This window comes from Podarcis liolepis (assembly GCF_965112155.1).
Source record: "Podarcis liolepis genome assembly, chromosome: 6".
NCBI lineage: Eukaryota > Metazoa > Chordata > Lepidosauria > Squamata > Lacertidae > Podarcis > Podarcis liolepis.
The window spans coordinates 4256131-4282019 of record NC_139559.1 but is presented as its reverse complement, the minus strand read 5'-3'; the positions used below and the strand labels follow the sequence as shown (position 1 = coordinate 4282019).

At 47.1% G+C, this 25889-nt stretch overlaps 2 protein-coding genes across 4 annotated transcripts in view; both read right to left on the bottom strand.

Annotated features, from left to right (window-relative positions):
• Positions 1-23509, bottom strand: part of RBCK1 (RANBP2-type and C3HC4-type zinc finger containing 1) — a 28481-nt gene extending 4972 nt beyond the window's left edge. Inside the window, exons 1-11 of one of the 3 annotated variants that reach the window (XM_083507534.1) lie at positions 23429-23509; positions 15832-15907; positions 13659-13803; positions 12775-12868; positions 10576-10774; positions 8624-8766; positions 8343-8516; positions 7050-7210; positions 5526-5637; positions 3602-3781; positions 1037-1135 (exon numbers count right to left, since the gene is read on the bottom strand). In XM_083507534.1, coding sequence (XP_083363660.1) covers positions 1037-1135; positions 3602-3781; positions 5526-5637; positions 7050-7210; positions 8343-8516; positions 8624-8766; positions 10576-10774; positions 12775-12868; positions 13659-13803; positions 15832-15853 — 1329 coding nt within the window. In that variant the 5' untranslated portion in view covers positions 15854-15907; positions 23429-23509. Of the gene's footprint in view, positions 1-1036; positions 1136-3601; positions 3782-5525; positions 5638-7049; positions 7211-8342; positions 8517-8623; positions 8767-10575; positions 10775-12774; positions 12869-13658; positions 13804-15831; positions 15910-22184; positions 22282-23373; positions 23408-23428 lie in introns of those variants that run through there. The other 2 variants (XM_083507536.1, XM_083507535.1) reach the window with 2 other exon arrangements.
• The window catches only part of NSFL1C (NSFL1 cofactor), a 146224-nt gene that overhangs the window by 45055 nt on the left and 75280 nt on the right, over positions 1-25889 (bottom strand). The window lies entirely within an intron of this gene.

The window sequence follows — 25889 nt, the reverse complement described above, 5'->3', positions numbered from 1 at the left end:
CCCACGGAGGCGCCCTGAGCCCCTGCACGGCTTTTGCCATACAGTGAAGCCACACGCTCTTTACTTTGCCCTTTGACAACTGAGGGGGTTTGTGGGACCCACCTCTTTTGCTGATTTTATACTGCCCTGTTCCGTTTTGAACGGTTTTGAATGTTTGATAGCTGCAATGGTTTTATCTGGGGGGCTTTTTTGGAATTGTATATTCTACTGACGGAACCCATCCTGGGTGGGTAGGAAATCTTATGAATAAATGAATGAATGAATACATTAAGCTGATCTACTGATTCGTGTTGTGTGTGTGTGTGTGTGTGTGTGTGTGTGTGTGTGTGTATAAAATAAATACATTTATGAGAAAACAGATGTACATACAAGTAAACAAACAAATAACGGAAAAATCAAACAAACCACCACACTATAAGATACAAGAAGATTAATATAGTTATCATCATACAGTGGTACCTCGGGTTACATACGCTTCAGGTTACATACGCTTCAGGTTACAGACTCCGCTAACCCAGAAATAGTGCTTCAGGTTAAGAACTTTGCTTCAGGATGAGAACAGAAATCATGCTCCGGCGGCGCGGCAACAGCAGGAGGCCCCATTAGCTAAAGTGGTGCTTCAGGTTAAGAACAAGTTTCAGGTTAAGTACGGACCTCCCGAACGAATTAAGTACTTAACCCGAGGTACCACTGTATATACTCCTGATACTGAACACAATTATAAAACTTATAGAGAAGAAATTTAAAACTGACTTCCAATTAATCTCACCGTACTTTAAGATTCACGATACATTTTTGCATGCGTTTCGTGAATTTTTCATTGCTGACTTTGTGCTGTTTACCACCCTGATGTTTTTTTCCTTAAAGTTGGAGCTGCCAACATTTTTTGCAGGTAAAATGTACAAGCCAACTGCTCTCTTTCCCAGCTATTTCATGAACCGGGGGGGCGGAGGACTGCTAATATACTGTGTGGGCCTGAACTTGGGGGTGACCCTCTTCCTCCCCCTTTCAGAGCCCCTCAGCCACCCCTTCTCACCAGCAACATCTGTGTGGTCTGCTGCGCAGCCTGGTCATTCTGAGCTCGGATCTGGAGATCATCCTGATACTCTTTGCAGTTCATGTTTTCGTGAATAGCCTGCAGACGAGACATGTGGTTTGGATCCTGACTTCCAGTCTCCTTCCCCCAAATGGTTAGCAAACACTAGTAGGGTGCCCCAGAAATGATGTCATGTACCCAATAGCCTCTTATCAAGCCAACCTAGGCATCCGCTGAAAATGGCAGATTCCGGATACCACCAATGGGCAGGAAATGGTCAATTGTTCTATTTTTGTTCTAAAGGTAAAGGTAAAGGGACCCCTGACCATTAGGTCCAGTCGCAAATGACTCTGGGGTTGCGGTGCTCATCTCGCTTTATTGGCCAAGGGAGCCAGTGTACCGCTTCCGGGTCATGTGGCCAGCAGGACTAAGCCGCTTCTGGCGAACCAGAGCAGCGCACGGAAACGCCATTTACCTTCCTACCGGAGCGGTACCTATTTATCTACTTGCACTTTGACGTGCTTTCGAACTGCTAGGTTGGCAGGAGCAGGGACCGAGCAATGGGAGCTCACCCTGTCGCGGGGATTCGAACTTCCGACCTTCTGATCGGCAAGTCCTAGGCTCTGTGGTTTAACCCACAGTGCCACCCGCGTCCCAGTATTTTTGTTCTATGAAGGGTCTTATCTGAATATTCTACCCCAAATACCAATATCCATCTGGGGCCCACTTGGCTCTTCAGCACTGAAGATTATCGGTAATTATTTTTCTTACACACTTCAAGCTGACATCTACATCCATTCCCATTCTGTCTTGCAGTCTACATCTTAAGAAATGTAGAGATGGAAGGGACCCAAGGGTCATCTAGTCCAACCCCCTGAAATGCAGGAATCTCAACTAAAGCATCTTCACCAGCATGCACAATCCCTACTTCTCCCATAAACAAGCATTTAGAAGAGTTTGGACTACCTGTATTCAAAGATACAGGTAAGAGTGAGGAACCTCTTTGACCCGATAGGCCTCCCCATTTGGCCTGCAAGGCTGTTGTTTTTACATAAATCCTGCCCACCTGACAGCAAATGACATCAGGTGTGGCACCGGAAAAAAAATAAGACACAGTCCTGTGGCTTTCAAGGTGACAACAATCAGCTGATAGCTGGGACTAGCAAATCCCTTACCTGACTGAAGGCATGCAAAGGAGCTCATTGTAACCACCGATTACAGTGGCTGCAACCGATTACAGGCGGCGAGTGGCTGCACCAAGCTCTTCTGAATATGCTGTCCGGCAAAGGTTTGCAGCGCCCACAATCAGCTGACTGTTAGTGCTTGCAAAGGCAGCCAACAGTTTGAGGTTGAATCCTGACAAGACAGAAGTTCTATTCTTGGGGGACAGGAGGCAGGCAGGTGTGGAGGACTCCCTGGTCCTGAATGGGGTAACTGTGCCTCTGAAGGACCAGGTGCGCAGCCTGGGAGTCATTTTGGACTCACAGCTGTTCATGGAGGCGCAGGTCCATTCTGTGTCCAGGGCAGCTGTTTACCAGCTCCATCTACTATGCAGGATGAGACCCTCCCTGCCCGCGGACTGTCTCGCCAGAGTGGTGCATGCTCTGGTTATCTCCCGCTTGGACTACTGCAATGTGCTCTACGTGGGGCTATCTTTGAACTAATCCAGAATGCGGCAGCCAGACTGGTGACTGGGAGTGGCCGCCAAGACACTGGTCTTGAAAGACCTACACTGGCTCCCAGTACGTTTCCGAGCACAATTCAAAGTGTTGGTGCTGACCTTTAAAGCCCTAAACGGCTTCGGCCCAGTATACCTGAAGGAGCGTCTCCACCCCCATTGTTCTGCCAGGACACTGAGGTCCAGCGCCAAGGGCCTTCTCGGCAGTGGCACCTGCCCTGTGGAAGGCCCTCCCACCAGATGTCAAAGGGAAAAACAACTAGCAGACTTTAAGAAGACATCTGAAGGCAGCCCTGTTTAGGGAAGCTTTTAATGTTCAATAGACTATTGTATTTTAATATTCTGTTGGAAGCCGCCCAGATTGGCTGGGGAAACCCAGCCAGATGGGCGGGGTATAAATAAATTATTATTATTATTATTATTATTATTATTATTATTATTATTATTATTATTATTATTCCAAAGCTTGCAGGCCTGCTTTGAATAGGGGAAATAGGGGAAATGTCCTTTTGCAAGGGCTGGCATCCCTCTGCTTACAGGTGCAGCCTGAATACAAATATATTTTAAAGGGATGCTTGAAATGGACGCAATCAGTGCCAATAAGCTGACTGACACCAACAGCACACTTTCAAAAGAGCTCGGCTGATTGGCACTGCGAGCCCCTCTGAAGTTGCCACCTGATGTCATCATGACATCAGGTGACTAGCCTTGCACCAGCAAGGGAAAGCCAAGGGAAGGATCCGGCCCACCGATCCTGAGCTCCAACCATGTTTGCCATCTCCCAGCTGTGGACTGGTCTTCCCTTCCCCACCCGCAGGCTAAATTTCTAGCGTAACCGACACATCCATGCACAACGGCAGTTTCTAGATGAGCAGAGAGCATCTCACCTGGCAAAGCAGGCAGTTCACCTTCTCGCACACAGGACACGGGAACTCGTTCACGTCGTCCTCGTAGAAGCACCAGCCCCGGCAGTCTGTGGTTTTGCAGTGGTAGCTGGAGCGGCTGCGGTTTTCGGCAACGGAGACTCCCAGGTCCAAGAAACGCTGGTACTCGTCTTTGCTCAGGAGCTGGAGATCAAATGGAGAAAACAACATCAGAGGAGACCCCCAAAAGGGGAAGCAAATTGCCCCAGCTGTCTAATCATGCTGTTTTAAGTCAGGGAATCTGCCTCTGAAAGATCGAGTGAGAATAATGTTACCCGTGGAACCCAGGATTTTGCAAGAGCTGCTGGGCTTGGATACCAGGGTTAATAATAATAATTATTATTATTTATATTCCACCCTCCCCAGCCGAAGCTGGGCTCAGGGCGGCTAACAACAATAAAATAATACAACATTCTAAAATCAAGAATGTTGCAAGCTCCAACTGGTGCCTCAATCAATCTAATATGTAGCTCAGTTGGTTAGAGAAACGAGGTTACAGGGAGCCAGGCAGAAGGCCTTCTTGGTGGTGGCGCCCGCCCTGTGGAACGCCCTCCCATCAGATGTCAATGAAATAAACAACTCTCTGCCTTTTAGAAGACATCTGAAGGCAGCCCTGTTTAGGGAAGTTTTTAATGTTTGATGTTTTATTGTGTTTTTAATATTTTGTTGGAAGCTGCCCAGAGTGTCTGGGGAAACCCAGCCAGATGGGCAGGGTATAAATAATAAATATTATTATTATTATTCCTGCATTGAAGGGTTGGACTAGATGACCCTCAGAGCCCCTTCCAACTAGACAATTCTTTGATTCTATGATAATCAGCCAGAAATAATTTGTGAGAGCACCCATGTGGCACACTGATTAGGAGTGTTGAACCAAGGAATCCTAATTGCTGAAAACTGGGAAAATGAAATTGTGCCAACAAAAATGGAATGGCAAGACAAACTGTTAGAGTATATTGAACTGGCTAGATTAACAGAGGCAATTAGAGATCACACTAGACAAGAGTTTCAAAAAGCAGGGGGGAAATGCAGAGAATACTTCACAAATCAATGCCCTAAAATACATACCCGGACATGTCTCGATTAATGTCTGCAGGAGAATTTGTGGATATTTAAGTTATAATTAGAAAAATCTTAATAATTATTCAGCTTATAAGAAGTACATAAGGAGGCCAGATGCAGAATAAAGGAAGTCTTTTATTTGGTTGTTTGTATTGTTCTATGTTATGCTTATTGTATAACATACTGTATTGGGGGAGTGGGGGGGTTATGTTATGTTGTAAATAAAAATTTCAATTAAAAAGGAGCATTGAGCCAAGGAGTTCAGTGCCCCTCCCTGTGAAGCTCATTGGGTGAACATCAGAGAGACCAGTCGCTCTCTCACTCTCAACCTAGCCTACGTCTCAAGGTTATTGCAAGAATAAAATTGGGGAGAGGGACGGAAAGAAACACATACACTATCCTGAGCTCCTTCTGGGAAATCCGGTGTGTGTGTGTGTGTATAAGGTAAAGGGACCCCTGACCATTAGGTCCAGTCGTGACCGACTCTGGGGTTGCGGCGCTCATCTCGCTTTATTGGCCGAGGGAGCCAGCATGCAGCTTCCGGGTCATGTGACCAGCATGACTAAGCCGCTTCTGGCGAACCAGAGCAGCGCACGGAAGCACTGTTTACCTGCCCGCCGGACCGGTACCTATTTATCTCCTTGCACTTTGACGTGCTTTCAAACTGCTAGGTTGACAGGAGCTGAGCAACAGGAGCTCACCCCATCTGCGCGGGGATTCGAACCGCCGACCTTCTGATCAGCAAGTCCTAGGCTCTGTGGTTTAACCCACAGCGCCACCTGCATGTGTGTTTGTGTGTACAAAACAGATATTTTAACAGGCCTACCGCTTTGACCTCCCGTTCCAGCAACTGCCCCGGGCAGGAGTATTTCTCGTCAATGTAGGGGCAGCGCACTTCGGGCTCCTGGCTGTTGAGGATGGTTCCTCTCAAACAGTCCCTGGAGGGAGAAATTATTGGGGGGGGGACACATACGTCACACGGAAATGGGAGGTTCGGAAACTTCGGCTGGTGCAGAATTCAGCAGCCAGGTTGCTCACTGGGACAAAGCGGTTTGTCCATATTGCAACCCTCCTGGCCCACTGGTTGCCAATGAGTTTCCAGGCCTAATTCAAAGCGTGGTTTTGAGCTACAAAGCCTTAAACGGCTCAGGACTGCAATATCTCAAGGGCCGCCTCTCCCCATATCATCATCAGAGGCTCTTATTCGTGTGCCTCCTCCACAAGAGGTCCCGAGGGTGGCAACACGGGAACAGGGCCTTCTCTACAGTGGCTCCCCGTCTGTGGAATGCTCTCCCCAGGGAGACTTGCCTGGCACCTTCACTATTTAGCTTTAGGTGCCAGGCAAAAACACTGACATTGTTATTATCAGCGCTCAACATAAAATCACAATAAAAAACACAAAATATATAATAATAATAAATAAATAATAATTAATAATAATAATAATAAAGCAAGAATAATCCAATAACCCCCCCCCAAACACATTTTCAAAAGGGCATTGGATGCCAATCAGCCAAAAGCTTGGCTACAGAAGAATGTTTTTGCCTGGCACCTAAAGGTGTATAATGAAGGCACCAGCTGCACCTCCCGATGCCCTTTTAAATGTTTTGTGGGAGTTATTGTTTCGTTGCTTCTGTTTTCACTATTTATTTGTGGCTTTATCCCGTGTTTTTATCTTATGAACCACCCAGAGATCGTTTGACAAAGAGTCCAGGTCTGAAAAACAGATCCTTAGGGGACTCTACTCTTCACTTCTCTCCACCTGGGGAAAATTCCCATTTATACTCCTCTTCTTAAGGGAGCCGTTCCATCCCAGCTTTGAAGGTGACCTGGAAACTGCAACTAATCCAGAATGCAGCAGCTAGACTAGTGACTGGGGGCAGCTGCCGAGACCACATAACACCGGTCTTGAAAGACCTATATCGGCTCCCAGTACGTTTCTGAGCACAATTCAAAGTGTTGGTGCTGACCTTGAAAGCCCTAAACAGCCTTGGTACTGTATACCTGAAGGAGCGTCTCCACCCCCATTGTTCTGCCCCGACACTGAGGTCCAGCTCTGAGGGCCTTCTGGCGGTTCCCTCCCTGCGAGAAGCGAGGTTACATGGAACCAGGCACAGGGCCTTCTCGGTGGTGGCGCCCGCCCCTCATATGTCAAGGTAATAAACAACTATCTGACGTTTAGAAAACATCTGAAGGCAGCCCTGTTTAGGGAAGTTTTTAACGTTTGATGTTTTATCATGTTTTTAATATTCTGTCGGAAGCCTCCCAGTGTGGCTGGGGAAACCCAGCCTGATGGGCGGTGTATAAGCAATAAATTATGATGATTATTATTACTGGATCGTTTACTTACTTGCAGAATGAATGCAAGCATTCCCGCAAGGTCACCCCCTCGCCCGGCTGCAGGGCCAAGAAGCAGATGGGGCACTCCAGGGCCTCATCCGATGGCACCAAGCTCTGCCCATCCAGCTGCAGGAGCCGCTGGTAGTTTTTCTGTTTCTTCTGCTCCTTAGCCTACATAAAAAGAGAGAGAGACAGAGAAACATCAGAGAGATTGAAGCATTTGGCAAAATGTCCAGATTGACAATCCATAAAACTGAATCAGAATCTGAGTGTGTCTGAATGTGCCAACTGAATTGCAAGATCAGTTAAGAAATAAGACAGGATTTAAGATCTGCCCGCAATAGATTAAATATATTGGAAGTGATACAACAGAAACCTGGGGGGAACTTTATAAAGCTAATTTTCTGCATGTTATAAACTTGTACATATCCTTACGTCATCTGTCTATCATATTATCAACCAATAAATTGGTGTATGTTTATTCATGCAGAAAATAATATGTGCTGAGAAATCAGAGATTGGAACTGAGGGAGCAGGGAAATGAGGGGAAAATTAAGGATGATATGTTTTAAGATATCATTGATAATTGATGCTTTTGAATTATGGTGCTGGAGGAGACTCTTGAGAGTCCCATGGACTGCAAGAAGATCAAACTTCTCCATTCTGAAGGAAATCAGCCCTGAGTGCTCACGGGAAGGACAGATCCTGAAGCTGAGGCTCCAAGACTTTGGCCACCTCATGAGAAGAGAAGACTCCCTGGAAAAGACCCTGATGCTGGGAAAGATGGAGGGCACAAGGAGAAGGGGACGACAGAGGACAAGATGGTTGGACAGTGTTCTCAAAGCTACCAGCATGAGTTTGACCAAACTGCGGGAGGCAGTGGAAGACAGGAGTGCCTGGCGTGCTCTGGTCCAGGGGGTCACGAAGAGGCAGACACGACTAAGGACTATACAACAACAACAAATTAACAATAATATTATAAAATCATAGAATTGGAGAGCTGGGAGGAACCCCAAGGGCATCTAGACCAACCCCCTGCAATGCAGGAATCATGGCTAAAGGGTCCCTGAGTCGGACACGACTAAACAATGACATGTTTTAAGATAATATGTTTTGTTGAATTATTTAATAAAAAAATTATTTTAAAAAAAGAACCTTGAGGCACTCAAGAGATGAAGGTGGGAGACGAAAGCAACAGGTAAATAAGTAAGTTAAAAGGTTCAAAGCACACACATACACACACACTCACACCCTGATCTACATGGTCACTCCTGGCTGCCTCGCCCTCCCAACAGCCAGTCACCTGTTCATACTGCCGCGTGGCTTCCTCTTCCTTCTGCAACCGCTGCAGCTCCTCCACGTCCGGCTGGTACCCTTCCGGCAGGATGTATCCCTTGGGGCGCTCAGCGCAGCACATCTCGCAGCCGGGCCTGGTGGGCTTGTTGATGAAGGTGCAAGTAGGACATTCCCAGCCAACCTAGGTAGCACCCCGCACAGGAGAGAAAAAGAAGGAGGAGGATGGGAGCATCACGGAGGGAAAAGAGCATCTCTACCTGTGTTGCCCGCCCCCTTGCAATCCATTACCGGTGGGGGCACAGGGGGCAGAGGTGACGCGGTGCCCCTCTTCTCCTCTTGGAGGTTCGGGGTGCCCGAGGGGTCCGCTGGCATCGAGGCTGCCGCTTCTGACATCCCCCGTGGCACCAGCACACCCTCTCGAATGCCTAGCTCTAGACCAAAAGGAAAAGGAAATTATTTTATTTACTTTCTTTTTTCCAAAAAATTTTATTGGTATTCCAAATTTCTTACAAACATAAACAACAAAAAAGAAAAAACATTACTATATAAAAAACAAACAAATATACAAACATTTATCCTAACTATTATAATCATATTTTTATTACCAATGTTAAATGACTTCTTTGAATCCCTCTAGCTGTGCTTCCATATATCTCATTGTAGCAGTTTTCTAATACTAATTTCCAATAAATTTACCTTAGTCAATGAACATCTTTCTTTCTTATCCTATTCACTTGTATCCATGGTATTATTAAATTTGAAACATTTAACTCCTAAGCCAATTTGGTACTCCCAAATGATGCTACTTATGTTATCTTAGAATATTTTGCTAAATAGTCCTTAAATTTCTTCCATTCTTCTGGGTATTCCTCCTCCTCCTGTTCACGGATTCTACCGGTCAGGTCAGCCAGCTCCAAAAAATCCATCATCTTCATTTGCCATTCCTCCACTGTTGGTATTTCTTGTAATTTCCAATATTTAGCTAACAAGATTATTGCTGCATTTGTGGCATACAAAAACAATCTAACATCTTTCTTGGGCAATTCCAAACCTGTTATTCCAAGTAGAAAGGCTTCTGGTTTTTTAATAAAAGTGTATTTCAACATCTTTTTCAACTCATTATAAAATTTTCCCCAGAAGTCTTTCACCTTAGGACACACCCACCACATATGGAAAAGGGTACCCTCCTTTTCTTTGCATTTCCAACATAAGTTATATCACCTGTATGATAGATCTTTGCTAATTAAAACTAAGTAAAATTTTAAAAAGGAAAAAAAAGAAAATGATTTTCAAGGAGATCCTTCCTGGTGGGTCTGGGAGCAGACTTTGGGTGTCTGGGGCTGCCTTCCTGGCAGGTGCGCTGGCTGGGCTGAGGGCAGGTAGTTCGGAGGGGGCCAGGTTGGCAGGTCTGAAAGAAACTAAAAGCAGGTGCCTTCTTGTCCTGGAAAAGGCATTCCTCCCCTTGAGAAGTCAGCTACGCAAAGAAAGTCACGCATGGGTCTTGCTCAGCTGTGCGGACCAGCACGCCGCCAAAAAATCTGGACCAAAACCACTCTGGAACAGCTTTGACTGATTGATTGACTGACTGATTGATTGACTGATTGCTCGATCGAGTTTACTTACCGTATTTTTTGCTCTATAAGACTCACTTTTTCCCTCCCAAAAAGTAAAGGGAAATGTGTGTGCATCTTATAGAGCGAATGCAGGCTGCGCAGCTATCCCAGAAGCCAGAACAATCACTGCGCAGCGATCCCTCTTGCTGTTCTGGCTTCTGAGATTCAGAATTATTTTTTTCTTGTTTTCCTCCTCCAAAAACTAGGTGCAGCTTGTGGTCTGGTGCGTCTTATAGAGCGAAAAATGCGGTATATGCCGCTTCTGAGCTGCACCCAAAGCCGCCTTACAGCAATAATTCAAAACATCACAATACAAAGCTTTACAAAATACTGAATGGGAAGGGCAATGTTTTGCATGTCCCTTTGCCACCCTGCTGGCAGGACCAAGTCCTGGCACAGATCCCTTTGCTGTCAAAAAAGTCTTCATTCAGACTCTATTGATGTTTGACTCCACTGGTTTGGGTCTTACTCTCTGGAGCAGCAGAAAACAAGCTGGCTCCATCTTCCACGTGAACCTGTGCCATAAATGGCACCTTCTGGAGTACCACCTCCTCCTAGCAGGAACCACAGCCCAGCATCGCCCGTCACGCTTGCAGGAGGGTGATGCTCTCTGCACTGATCACTCACCTTCCAGCTGCCTGCGCTCGTGGTCCCGCTGTAAGGCATCTTTGCTCAGCTTGGCTGCCCTGGCAGAGAGAAGGTACAGGTAAACTGCGTCGCCATCCTTCTGGATCCCGTGGTAGTGAAGAGTCTCATGGTCTTGCGGAAGCCTCTGTCCCATCACCCACTTCTGGATGCTGGGGGGAAAGCCGTAGTGGAGGAACACCTGGGCCAGGTAAGAGAGGGAGAAGAGACAACTTCAGAGCTCAAAAGCCTTGCAAATCAAGGAAGTCACAAACTGCTTGTCTGCAGCAGCTAGGTGGGCTAAACAAAATGGAAAAAGTATACCCGGCAAGAGTATTGTTAGCCCAGAAATGGAAGCAAGAAGAAATTCAGACGAAAGAAGAATGGCAGATGAAATTAATAGACTAGCAGAATTAGATAAAATGACAGGAAGGATTCGAAACCTGCGGGACCAGAGATTCACAGAAGACTGGAAGAAATATACGAACTATTTGAAAAGCAGCAAATTACGCTAGTAGGACTACAAGATGTTTTGTAAGGGAAAATATATGAAACATTGCAAAGTAGAGAAAGAGTAGAGATATTAGTTGTGAGACTTAAATGTAATAGTGGAAGTAAGAAATGTATATTAAGTGATAGATTGGAAAATTTTTAGATGTGATTGATGGAAGTAAAAAAAACTATAAGATGTAAAAGTATGTTTAATTACTGTTGAAAATGATATTATTTAAAAAAACTAATAAAAATTATTATTTTTAAAAAAGGAAAAAGTATATCAGATGAGGACTTCTGTGCTACTCAAAAGCTCGCTTTGAATTACTTGAAAGTGATGTACAGATGGTATTTAACTCTGAGTGGGCTTGCTAAGATGTACAAGACAGAATCAGATAAGTCCTGGAGATGCAAAGAGGCAGAGGGAACCCATCCTTTTACAGGTGGTGGACTTGTCAAAGAGTTCAGTCATACCTCTTGTTATGTTCGGTTGAGGTTACGTCTTTTCAGGCTGCGTCCTGCGGCAACCCGGAAGTACCAGAAAGGGTTAATTCTGGGTTTCGTTGCTCGTGCATGCGCAGATGCTCAAAATGACGTCACGCGCATGCGCAGAAGCGGTGAATCACGACCTCCGCAGACGCGGGTTGCGTTCTACTCATGTTGCGAACGGGGCTCCAGAACGGATCCCATTCGCAACCAGAGGTACCACTGTATTGGGAAATGATCCATAATGAATTGGAAAAAATGTTCAAAAGTACTTTCCCCCCCAAAACCAGAGTCTTTTCTGTTGGGGATAATTCAGACTGAAATTCCCAGGTGTCAAAAAAGGTTATATATGTGTGCCACTACTGCGACCCATGTTTTGTTAGCCCCAAAATGGAAAACAAATGAGGTCCCAGCCAAAGAAGAATGGCAACTTAAGTTGACAGAATATGTGCAGCTTGCAGACTTAACATACAGAATAAGAGAAGAAGAAGAACATACGTTCAGAGAAGATTGGAAAACGTTTATTGACTACAGTGGTACCTCTGGTTATGAACTTAATTCGTTCCGGAGGTCTGTTTGTAACCTGAACCCGTTTTTAACATGAGGTGCGCTTTCTCTAATGGTGCCTCCCGCTGGTGCCACGTCGCTGGCACACAACTTTCGCTCGCATCCCAGGGCAAAGTTCGCAACCAGGAGCATCTACTTCTGAGTTAGCAGAGCTCATAACCTGAAGCATGAGTAAGGAGGACGGTACGTAACCCGAGGTTCCACTATATATGGGAAATAACTATAGCTGAAAATGCTGGCAACATTTAGATCAATTGAACAGTGTAAATAAGTTTTGATGGATGTAATAATGGAATACTGAATGGGATAGTTTCTTTAAAATATGCAGGGATTTATGATATGTAAAATGAACCATGGAAAGAGATTAAGGGAAGACACTGATATCTTAGGGATGTAAAAATGAGTGTTTTAAACTGTAAAACAAAATTTAATAAAAAATATAAATAAATTTAAAAAGCTCGCTTTGTTGGCTCAACAAAAACAGTGCTGTTGTTTTCCATGCTTCTGACTAGTCCAAAAGTTTAAGCAGTTCCTTCAATTAAGCCAATATTTTATTATACAGGTGATATCCAATGCTTGTCATAGTCGTCACATAAACATTGCAGGGTGTCCCATAAGGGATTCGAACCTGCAACCTTGGCCTTATCAGCCCATTACCATGTCTTTGAGGGATGCCAACGTCATGCAAGGCTGGACTTTCAGGTAAATGGGGACGGTGCTCATCTGGGCATCTTCCACGCCCACCCACAGCCTGGGAGAAGAAAGGAAAGGATCCATTAAGACCCTGTCCCCGAATTGTGCCTGCCCACCCCTCCGTGCAGAGACCTTTATACCCCAGAGACAACCATGCTGCTTTTGCTATGGCAGGAGTATGGAAGCTCTGGCAACCAGCCCTCTTTATCAGGCCCTCAATACCTTTCCAAGGCCACACTCCCTTCCCAGATGGATGGAGAAAGAAGGGCTTGCGAGGGTGTGTAGAAACTAGAGGAGTGTAAAAAGGTAAAGGTAAAGGGACCCCTGACCATTAGGTCCAGTCGTGACCGACTCTGGGGTTGCGGCGCTCATCTCACTTTATTGGCTTCCGGGTCATGTGGCCAGCATGACTAAGCCGCTTCTGGCGAACCAGAGCAGCGCACGGAAACGCCGTTCACCTTCCCGTCAGAACGGTACCTATTTCCTTGCACTTTGACGTGCTTTCGAACTGCTAGGTTGGCAGGAGCAGGGACCGAGCAATGGGAGCTCACCCCGTCGTGGGGATTCGAACCGCCAACCTTCTGATCGGCAAGTCCTAGGCTCTGTGGTTTAACCTGCAGCGCCACCTGTGCCCCTAAGAGGAGTATACAAAGGTGAAAATCTACATCTGCTGCTCTGCCCACTTTCGCTGCCATCCCTGCCTACCATGTGGCCCCTGGAAGGCTGCCCAGAAGTGAATCTGGCCCCCGAAAAGCATCCCCCTGCCCCTGCTCTATGGAACTGCCCTCTCTACCCGTTCAGAATTGCTCTCAGCTATTCGCCGGCCCTTTTGCGGCGTAATCCGTCACCTGATGTCTTGCGTGGGGTAGGCGTCCTGCTGTAGCTGCACCACGACGGGGGCATGGCGCTGGGCCAGCCAGGCGGCACACTCCTGGGCTGCCCCCTCGTCCCCTCCGCTGATGGCTTCCGCCAGCTTCAGGGCCTGCTGTTCCACTGAGAACGAGAAACCGGTTGGGTTGGCCCAAGTCGTGGCGGCAAACTCGCCCACGGAAGCCAGGGGATGTTGCAAATTGCAACGGAGACTTAAAGAATTGGTGAGTTCGTGGCTTCTCCGCTAGCGAGGTGTCAAGCACAATTTGCAAAAGGACAGGAAGGGACTCTCCAGATGGGGCGCAGCTGCTGTTTTGGCAGGGGTTAGTGCGCATTTATGTGCGCGCGTGTGCAAAATGATTTATCTAATTTACGGTATATGCTGCCCTTTATCCAAAGATCTCAGGGCAGTGTACAACACGGAGAACATACAGTAGTACCTTGGTTCGCGAATGTAATCTGTTCCAGAAGTCCGTTTGACTTCCGAAACGTTCAAAAACCAAGGCGCGGCTTCCAATTGGTGCAGGCGCCCTGGAAACGATAGCTGACAACTGCATCGGACAGTCAGCTTCCGAAAAATATTCAGAAACCGGAACACTTACTTCTGGGTTTTCGGTGTTTGGGAACTGAAATGTTCGAGTACCAAGGCATTTGAGAACCAAGGTTCCACTGTGATTTACTCAGCATAGTCATAAAAACAGAATACACAGCATAATAATAAAATAATCATAAAATCAGTCCCCGGAATACATATATTTTGCAATATGTCACTTAACCTGTTTACAACCTATTGCTATAAATTTTTCTTGATTCTTTTATCTTTTTGTAAGCTGTTTTGAGGAGGGGTCTTTCTACAACCGAGCGGCACGTAAGTTTTATGAAACAAACAAATTGTTGCAAAAACAGTGTGTTAGCGGTGGATGTAAACTGGACTTCATTCCTCTTTTGCATGTTGTTCTGCAAAACTTCCATGTATCTCACACTGGCTGGCAGCAGCTCTCCAGGGTTTCAGGCAGCGCATTCGCAACTTTACTAGAGATGATGGAGGTTGCCCTTTCCTAGTCTCCTGGTGGGCCCCTGCATTTGCAAAGATTTGCTTGGGATTCTTGCCCTGCGCTGGGGTTGAGCAGATGACCTTTGGGTTCCCCTCCAGCTCTACAGTTCTATGACTCTAAGCCTAGTTGGGTCAAGCCAGGCAGGGCTGCAGTTCCCATTCCTTGCAGTAGGATTGCAGGCTGTGCCCTAACATGGAAAAAGGGCTGAGGGTGCAAGGAGTATTCTGGTGTAAAAGAAGGCAATTGTGGGATGTAATCCACTGGGAGCAGTCAAGTACAACATTCCTTGTTTTCCTAGAGTGGACATGCAGGGGAATGTTTGGTCTAGCCAGTCGAAAACTTCCTGTTTCCTCCTGGCTGGAGCATCCTTCCTTTTTGCATGTGACTAGTAGGTGGGCGTGACCTTACCTGCCCAGGTAACAAAAGGAAAAGGCACACTCTCTTTTTCACTTCCTTCGTCGTTTGACCAGCTTCTTAGCTGGGAATGGTCCTGCTAGCTTCTCAGCTGGCAGAAGAACTGGGATTATTCCCCCAGATGGGGTAGTCAGTGGTTCTCAACCTGTGGATCCCCAGATGTTGTTGGACTACAACTCCCATCATCCCTAGCAAGCAAGGCCAGAGCTCAGGGATGATGGGAGTTGTAGTCCAACAACATCTGGGGACCCACAGGTTGAGAACCACTGGGGTAGATCCACATGTAGATATTTGTAACTAAGTCTGCCTTCAGGGATCCAACCATGAACTGATGTGAGTAAACTTCTTTTATTGACTTTGAGTAAGATTGCCATGTCTTTATATTCTTTTAAGAGGGATTAAAGGGAATTTACCGGGAATATGTAGTGAGAGGCTTACACAAGCCTGCAACCAGCTATCTGCTGTGCATGTAAAAGGGGAATGTAAACTCTGCTACATAAAGAAACTTGCTAGCACACGTTAGGAAGGATGTTAATAAACAATATATCTTCTCCTGCCACCCTGAACATTCCCACAGCAACAAGGTCCTTTTGAAAGCAGCCCCAAAGAGACATCTCCAGTTCTTTAGTATGCATATTGCAGACCAAAGTCAGCCATCTCTCTCACACACACAGAATCCCACCTTTTCTCGTTGCCTCATCCATAAAGGCTGCTTTCACCAATCGCCTTCAGAGCCACAAAATTCATATGTGGTGGACCTGTAAAAGGGTAAAAGAGTATTGGGAAATAATTTATAATCAATTGAAAAAAATATATTTAAAAGTACTTTTTTTTAAAAAAGCCAAAGCCCTTTTTGATGGGGATAATTCAGATGGAAATTCCCAGGTGTCAAAAAAAGGTTATATATGTCAGTGTTTCCCAACCACTGTTCCGCGGCACACTAGTGTGCCGCGAGATGTTGCCTGGTGTGTCGCGGGAAAAATTAAAAAATTCGAAAGATATTTTTTTTAAGTCAAATTTTCGGTTGGGGCGCCATCACTAGATGACCCCTGGGGTTCCCTCCCTCCCTCCCGATCTGCGCCTCCCTCCTCCTCCTCCTCCTCCTCCTCCGGGGAGGCCCTTCCTGGCTCTCGGCCAAGGCTTGGCGGCTGCCACTCACTCACTCGCTTGCCCACCCGTCCCTCCATCCCTGAACCCGGCCTCTCCCCCTCCGTCCCCGGCGTGGGGGCTGCCGGGATCCGTAGTCCCCTCGCCCTTGGGCTCCGCGCCCGCGTGGGGTGCGCGAACTACGTTTCCCAGCGTGGCCTGGCGGGCCGGGCGTTTTGTTTGAAGCGCTCTTCTCCCGGCCATGGAATGAGCGCAGCGGCGGCGGCCGGGCGGGCAGGGGCTCTTCCGCGCAGACCCCGCGCAGCCTGCCTGCACGCCCGCAGAGATCGGGCGGCAGGATGGAGCCCGGGGATCCCCGCGGAGGCGGAGCGGCAGAGGCAGAGGCTGCCCCCCAGGTAGGGCTGCGTCAGGGGGGTTTTATTTTTGCAATGCTGCATCCGCGCCGGAGGGGACGCATCGGACCGTGGGGAGACCCCTTGGCGGGCCTGCAAGGCAATGCATGCGTGCAGACGTTGCATGGAGTGCAGTGCAATGCAATGGCAACGCGGCGCCCTGCATGCATGCATGCAACTTCCACCGGCGCTCCGGACTTGGCAGGTGAGGGGGGTCCCCAGTGGGCGGCAGAGAGAGCCGGGAGGGCGAAGGGGAGCCGGGGGGGGAGCAGCGCTGCTCCCCGAGCCGAGCCCGGGGGGAAACTTCGGCGTCGTTGCGCCGGGTGTTGGAAGCGGAGGCTGGCGGGGGCCCCTCACCTGCCTCTCATATATTTCGTGCATTGCATTCATCGCCCGCTTTCTCCTCCAAGGAGCTCCCGGGGGCGCGCGTGGTTCTCCCCGTGTTATCCTCGCAACAACAGCCCTGCGAGGTGGGTCAGGCGAGTGGCCCAAGGGAGTACCCAGGGATTGTCCTGGCCAGGTGGGGTGATTTGAACCCTGCTCTCTGCCCGGTCTTCGTCCTCATTTAGCCCCCACATGTGCATGACTGTGCATGACTGAGGTTTTCCCCCCTCGTCTTGGCTATGGTGTGAGTCTGTGCTGTTAATTAATGGGGTTCTGCCTTCGGAGAAGATGAGCCAGCCCTCAAGGAGGTGATTATGTAATTTGCTAGCAATTCATGTCCCTCCCGGCGTGACGCTGCGCGCTGACGTCACAGGGCTGTAATGGTGGTGTGCCCCGAGATTTTTTTCATGAAACAAGTGTGCCTTTGCCCAAAAAAGGTTGGGAAACACTGATATATGTATGCCACTACTGCGGCCCATTTTTTGTTAGCCCCAAAATGGAAAACGAGTGAGGTCCCAACCAAAGAAGAATGGTAACTTAAACTGATGGAATATGCCCAGCTTGTAGATCTAATTCTATAAGAGAACAAGAAGAACATACGTTTAAAGAAGATTGGGAAATGTTTGCTGAATATATGGGGGGAAACTGTACACTTGAAAATGCTGGCAGCATTAAGATAAATTCAACAGTGTAAACAGGTTTTGATGGATGTATTAATGGAATACTTAATGGTTTCGTTTATGTAAAATATGCAGGGGTTTATGCCATGCAAAATGAACCATGGAAAGAGAAGAAGGGAAGTCATTGATATTTTAAGGTTGTTGAATGAACATTTTGAATCGGAAAATAGAAAACTTAATAAAAATTATACACACGGAGCCACAAAGTTCAGAGGCTGTTAAAAAAGAGGAAATAATGAAACGTTTGAGGCTTCGCCGGTATTGCCAGACAGAACCTGTGCATTTGTTCACAACAAGAAGGGATTACCTAGAATCATAAAGTTGGAGGGGACCCTGGGGTCATCTAGTCCAACCCGCTGCCGTGCAAGAAGGGAATTGAACCTGCAACCTTGGCTTTATAAGCACCTCACTCTATCCAGCTGAGGATTTGGGCATGATGTCTGGCTGCATATATGTAAAGGACTACCCAGGCAGAGACACCAGAGGACCACTGTGGTGGTAGTGTGTCAGACGAGGACTTGGGAGGCACTGGGTTCGAATCCCCACTCGGCCATGAAGTTCACCAGGTGACCTTGGGCCAGTCACTCAGCCTAACCTACCTCACAGGGTTGTTGGGGGGGCGAGGAGGACCCTGAACCCCACCTTGAGGTCCTTGGAGAAAAGGGTGCAATATCAACACAGTAAATAAACTGGGAGCTTGTGGGACTCTCTGCTTCCTTACTTCTTGGGAGCATCCTAGATCTTCAGGAACAGATGCCTGAGACTGTGCCCTTTGCCACGAGCCTTTCTACGTGCGCAGAATTGCACACTTGTGGATGACTTGGGCATTTGGAAACCCCTCTGTGGGTTGCCAACTTATTCACTGGGCCCTGATTGGGCAAGAGATGTAGGACATAATGTTTGAGGATTGGGAAAGATTGTGGAAGAAAGGGGTCAAGTTTACTGCATGTACAATGTTAAAGGAAAATATAATGAAAATGATGTATAGATGATACCTGACTCCTGTTAAACTAGCAAAGATCTATCATAACTGTGATAACCTATGTTGGAAATGTAAAGAAAAAGAAGGTACCTTTTATCACATGTGGTGGACCTGCCCCAAGGTGAAAGACTTCTGGGAAAAGACTTAGAATGAATTGAAAAAAATGTTGAAATAGACATTTATAAAGAAACCAGAGGCCTTTCTTCTTGGAATAACAGGTTTGGAATTGCCCAAGAAAGATGTTAAATTATTTTCGTATGCCACAACCACTGCGCAAATCTTACTAGCTAAGAAGTGGAAATTGCAAGAAGTGCCAACTGTGGAAGAATGGCAGATGAAGATGATGGATTACTCGGAGCTAGCCGGCCTGACCGGAAGAGTCCGTGACCAGAAGGAGGAGGAGTATCAGGAAGAATGGACAAAATTCAACGACTATTTAGTTAAATATGTTAAGTTAAATTAATTTGCCATATGGGCTTAGGATTTAAATATGTAATATGATGAATTAATATGTTTAATGCTGAATGAATATGAAAAAATAGGTTAAGCGATCAAGTTAATTATAAAAGAATTTGGATTTGGAAAATGTTAAAATGACATATACTGAAATTCAACTAGGAGGAAACGAGGAAGTCACTTAACAATGTTAATAAGATTAGTTTTAATAAGATTATGATGTATGTATGTTTGTTTATAAATTTGTGAAAATCACGGCCTAGGACCCTCGTACCTATGGGACCGCCTCTCCCGGTATGCCCCACGGAGAGCTTCAAGGTCCATAAATAGTAGCACCCTAGAGGTCCTGGGCCCTAAGGAAGTCAGATTAGCCTCAACCAGAGTCAGGGCCTTTTCAACACTGGCCCCGGCCTGGTGGAACGCTCTGTCTCATGAGACCAGGGCCCTGCAGGATCTGATTTCTTTCTGCAGGGCCTGTAAGACAGAGTTGTTCCACCTGGCCTTTGGCTTGGAGCCAATTTGATTCCCTCCCCCTCTTTCTTTTTTCTTTTTCCTTTCTCCTCCTGTGATGAGGCTGCATTTTAATATTTCAATATTTCAATATTTTAATGTTGTATTTTAATCTTGTTTTTAAGTTGTATTCATTCAACTTGTTCTTATTATTGCTTGTTAGCCGCTCTGAGCCCGGCCTTGGCTGGGGAGGGTGGGGTATAAATAAAAATTATTATTATTATTATTATTATTATTACTCTTAAATTGGGGGGCGTATTCACTGGACCCTGCTCCTGCGCTTTCTTAGTAGCAACCGGGTATGTAACCACTAGCAGGTGAATGCGATTGTGTTCATAACAGGTGAAGCTTAGCCTGCTAATCTTTCCAATTAAGCTGCTGCTTGCTGTTAAGAGCAGATGAACATGCCAGCTGCTCTTTTCCTGGTCCCTTGGCAACTCCAAGCCATAAGTCATATGATCTGCTCCCTGCAAACAAATCCTCAAGAAGCAGAGGAGAAAAAGAGTTGCAGAAACTATTCCTTGGTTATGAAAGAGTCCCAAAACAACACACACACAAACAAAATTTCCCCCAAGTAACAGGACACACTGAACATCTACTGATAAACTGCAGCCTGAGTGCTACACAGGTCGCCACTGCTCTGGGAAGAGTTCTGTGTAACCCTCAGGCTGACACAGCACTCCTTGGCCAAGAGAACCCAAACAGATACAAGAAAATGTCACTTGGTAAGTTTTGTATCACTTTTCTTTTCTTTCTTTCTTTCTTCAAAAAAAGGAAGCCCTTTCGCTCTTCCTGTTTTGCTCATTTTCACAGATAAAAAAATCACGAGCAGATTCAACCAAAATTTGTATACCTGACAATTTTACAGCCCACTGCCACCCATTCTGCTTTGCCTTAAATTACTTGTTTGGGCTCTTTTGTAGATTTGTTTTTTTAATATACATATGCTTGGGAAATCAATGTTTATCTTCACATACACACACCCAAATTACCTAACACCCTTTGCCAGCCAACCCAGAAGCTTTTATAAACTTTGAACTTTGGCAGAAACAAATATACACCATGAAGTTCCTGGTATTTATTGATTGAGCAATAAGAAGCACTCTGAAGTCTGGCTGCTCTCACACATGCAATCACTTATTTATTGCTTGGGAAAGGTGCATGCCTCTTGCTCGGGGGGAAATATATCCAAGCAGCGTACAACTCCAGTTATAAACGCTGCTTCATGGTCGCTCCATCACCTTCGTTGCCTGGATCTGAAGCTTTTCCAACTCTACAATATCCTTTTTGAGTCGAGGTGACCAGAACCATTCATAGGATTCCAAATGCGGTCGCACCATTGATTTGCATAACGTAGGGCACAGATATTGCAACTTTTACTTTCAGATCCTTTTCCAATGACCCCCTTTGCAGTGCCACACATAAGAAGCTGGCTTTTGCTTCATGGGGTGTGTGTGGGTGTGGGTGTGGGTGTGTGTCTCGGGGGGGGGGGGGTCAGAGAGCACACTTTCTGCAAGGTGCACCTTGAGTACATCTTAGCAGGACTCCAGGGCACAAGTCCAGGGACCCCCTTCAGGAGAAGGAGTAGTGAGGTGGGGCGGGGGGTGGAAGGCAAACACCTGCAATACACTGACGATATTTTCATTATCTGGACACATAGTCAACAGACCCTGGACACCTTCCACCAGACATTCAATGACTGTCACCCCACCATCAACCTAACAATGAACCAATCTATGCAAGAAATACATTTTTTGGACACTACTATAAAAATACGTGGGACGCGGGTGGCACTGTGGGTTAAACCACAGAGCCTAGGACTTGCCGATCAGAAGGTCAGTGGTTCGAATCCCCACGATGGGGTGAGCTCCCGTTGCTCGGTCCCAGCTCCTGCCAACCTAGCAGTTCGAAAGCACATCAACGTGCAAGCAGATAAATAGGTACCGCTCCGACGGGAAGGTCAACGGCGTTTCCGTGCACTGCTCTGGTTCGCCAGAAGTGGCTTAGTCATGCTGGCCACATGACCTGGAAGCTGTACGCCGGCTCCCTTGGCCAGTAAAGTGAGATGAGCGCCACAACCCCAGAGTCGGTCACGACTGGACCTAATGGTCAGGGGTCCCTTTACCTTTACCTACCAAAATTAAAACCATGGAGAGACCTAGTCTGAATAGAGACATTGGATTCATATCTCATTATACATGATATAGCTATTTTTAGCCATCTCACCCCTTGCTTTTTCCTGTAAGACCAATTGCAGTTGTTAACAGTCATCAACAGGTTTACCACACCTATCAGCCAATCACCCATTCCCACCACCCTTCTGAGTAATACCCGTCCCCACCCTCTCACTATATATAAGGGTCTGCTGACTTCTGTGTCAGTGTATCTGAAGACGTGTGCATGCACACGAAAGCTCATACCAATAACCAACTTAGTTGTTCTCTAAGGTGCTACTGGAAGGTTTTTTTTTATTTTATTTTATTTTATTTTGTTTCGACTACAGCAGACCAACATGGCTACCTACCTGTAACTAGAACAGGGGAGCAGTTTTAGCACATCTTGAAGTCAGTGGCCAATATAGGGCCCGATTCTAACCAGAGTCTCAAATTTCTTAGCTGCACCACAAAAGGGGTGAAAAACAGGAAATAAAAACACAAATTCTGCTCCGCTAGGCTGATGCCATTTCATCAAAGCCTCGTTGTTTTTTTTAAGTGGGTCTTTTTAAGTGACAAATATTATTTCCGGAGCTAGACTGGCATGTTTGGTAAACTGGCTGGCTGGGGGCCAAGGGTGAGAGTCCAAGGCAGCCCCAAACTATGACCTTGACTCCTGCACGGCCCCATTCCTCGCCAGGCGATTTCCTCTCCAAATAGCCTCTGAGCATGGACAAAGTGAAGGCCAGAAATAAGCAAGCCCTTGCCTGAGACGCAGCCTGGCAGCCTCTCTGCCCCCCACTCTTGCAGAGGACCCCTGGGCAAAGGGTACCCGCAAAGCTGAAATTCAGACACCCTCCAAAATTATGGTCTCTCAAACCCCCAGGCGCTCCAAAAGAACAGACTGCAGCGCAATCCTACTCTTAAGCAGTTTACTCGGAAGTAAGTCCCGTTGTGCTCAACGAGGCTTTTGCTCCCGAGTAAGCGCGTTCCGCGTTGCAAACCTCGCCGAAAGGGGCACCCCGGGGCTTTGGCGGTGGGTTTGCTCACAACCGCCCTGTAAGGTAGACCAGGGGTGTTGGCTACTTGGTGGAAAGTAAGGAACCAGGGGCAAAGGCGGGTCCGTGGCGGGGATCGGGGCCGAGAAGACCTGCCCCGAAAGGAGAAGCTTCAGGGGACCGTGGAAGGGGGCGAAAAACTTTGGAAAGGGGAGCTTAAAAATAATAACAGAAAGATCCAGCCAAAGTGAAGATCCCTTTTAATGGGATTTGAATGGGAGCTGAAAAGGCAACTGCACGGAAGTAAGTCCCGCCGCAGAGTTCCCGGGAGAAGCGCAGCTTCCCGGCCCGAAGCAGCAAAACGCACGCGGCTCCTTCCTTCCTTGCGCGCGCGCGCAAAATGCGCATCCCGTCCGGGAGGATCGCGCGCAACCGCACCCCGCGCGCCCCGTGATTGACAGAAAGAGCACCCTCGAAGCTTCCCTCCCCCACCCCCTGCTGCGGACCCCCTCCCCTCCCTCCCTCCTCGCCCCCTTGGGGGGTAAAGGGGGGGTTCCCCCCTCTGTGCCCCCTGGAAGGGGATCTGGGTGCGCGCCCCGGCCGCGCGCGACACTGACCTCCCCGGCGAGGCGGCAGCCGCTGCTGCGGGCGGATCCGCGGGAGCAGCCGGCGGCAAAGCGAAAGCGAAGGCGGGCGCGGGGGAGGCGGAGCGAGGGGACGCGTGGCCCGCCCCCTCTTTCCTCCGCCTCTTCCTCCCACGCCCCCTCCGCCCAGGGGCGCCCCCGCGCGCGGACCGAGGGAACCCCCGTGACGTCACTGGCCCAGGCCAATGCCACGCCGGGGATCCCCAGGGAAGGAAGGACCGGGAAATTCTACGGCGTGGATCCTTCGGAAATGATACTTTATTTGGCGCTTTTGGTTTTGCTATTGATTTTGCGTTTTTGTTTTTGAGGTTTTTTCGGTTCATTTGTTCTTGTGACTGGGTGGAATCCAGTTCAGCTGATTGATTGATTGATTGATTGATTGATTACTTGCTTGGTTGTGTGACTGAGGAAATGGATAAAAGTCCCCCCTCCAAACAATGACTATCATCAGAGAAAGTAAAAAAAAAAAAAATTCAGCATCTACAATACTGTCTTATTTATTTTACAGTACAGTATTGCTTTCATTTAAGGATCAGTGGTCTCGTTAGATAGTATAATTCTTTTATATATATATTAAATTTTTATTATTAAATTAATTCAACATTAACGCATGCATGTTACGAACATACAAACATACGTTTCATAAAACCCTTAAAAATATTCATATATACCCACACTCAATCCCACAAATACTTCATTTTTGCACCACCTCACCCCTCACCCCACCCTTGTGATAAACTTCCAATCTACTCAATTGCAATTTCTTTCCACTTCTATTACTTTCTTTCACATACTTTAAAACCAATTTTCTGCTTCTTTTTCTGTTACACATTGTTATCCATCTTATTTAGTATTTCAGGATTTATAACAGAACTTGTTTATTGTAATGGGAGTTCTGATTTTTCAATATAATTTTGCAAGTATCCTTTAAACACCTTCCAGTCCTTGTCTATTGGAAAAGTGATATTATAGCGACAAAAACAGAGTGGCTTGCCAAATATTGGAGTATTACAATATATCCAAAACAATGGGAGAAATTGGAAGGATCTCAAAAGAGAAGATAGACAAGGTCGTTAGATAGTATAATTCATGTTAAATTGCTGTTTTAGGGGTTGTTTTTAAAAGTCTGGAACGGATTGATCTGCTTTGCATGACTTTCTATGGGAAAGCGCGCCTTGGTTTTGGAACGCTTTGGTTTTGGAACGGACTTCCAAGACGGATCAAGTTTGAGAACCAAGGGACCAATCTATTCTGGAGTTGGAAATGGGTCGCCAAAATGATGGAGGGGGTGGAGCGACTCCCCTGTGAAGAAAGGACTTTTTCGTTTGGAGAAAAGCTAAGAGGCAACATGATATCAAATTTTACGCCACGTGGAGAAAGCAGATAATGTTTCTCTCCCTTTGTCATAGCACTAGAATTCAGTGCAGTTGAAAGTTGGAAAATTCAGGGCTGGTAAAAAGGAAGTGCTGCTTCTTTGAGCCGGGCGGAGGTTAAACTGTGGAACTCACTGTCACAGGAGGGGGGAATGTATGCCTAAACAGCTGCATTTTCAAGAGCCAACAGAAGGCCAACAATACTTACAGAAACAAGGATAATAATAATAATAATTTATTTATACCCCGCCCACCTGGCTGGGTTTCCCCAGCCACTCTGGGTGGCTTCCAACAAAGATGAAAAATACATTAAAATGTCACACATTAAAAACTTCCCCGAACAGGGCTGCCTTCAGATGTCTTCTAAATGTCAGATAGTTGTTTATCTCTTTGACATCTGGTGGGAGGCGTTCCACAGGGCGGGCGCCACTACCAAGAAGGCCCTCTGCCTGGTTCCCTGTAACTTGGCTTCTTGCAGCGAGGGAACCGCCAGAAGGCCCTCGGTGCTGGACCTCAGCGTCCGGGCAGAACAATGGGGGTGGAGACGCTCCTTCAGGTATACTGGACCGAGGCCGTTTAGGGCTTTAAAGGTCAGCACCAACACTTTGCATTGTGCTCGGAAACGTACTGGGAGCCAATGCAGATCTCTCAGGACCAGTGTTATGTGGTCTTGGCAGCTGCTCCCAGTCACCAGTCTAGCTGCCGCATTGTGGATTAGTTGCAGTTTCCGGGTCACCTTCAAAGGTAGCCCCACATAGAGCGCATTGCAGTAGTCCAAGCGGGAGATAACTAGAGCATGCACCACTCTGGCGAGACAGTCTGCAGGCAGATAGGGTCTCATCCTGTGTACCAAATGGACCTGGTAAACAGCCGCCCTGGACACAGAACTGACCTGCGCCTCCATGAACAGCTGTGAGTCCAGAATGACTCCCAGGCTGCGCACCTGGTCCTTCAGGGGCACAGTTACCCCATTCAGGATCAGGGAGTCCTCCACACCTGCCCACCGCCTGTTCCCCCAAAACAGTACTTCTGTCTTGTCAGGATTCAACCTCAATCTGTTA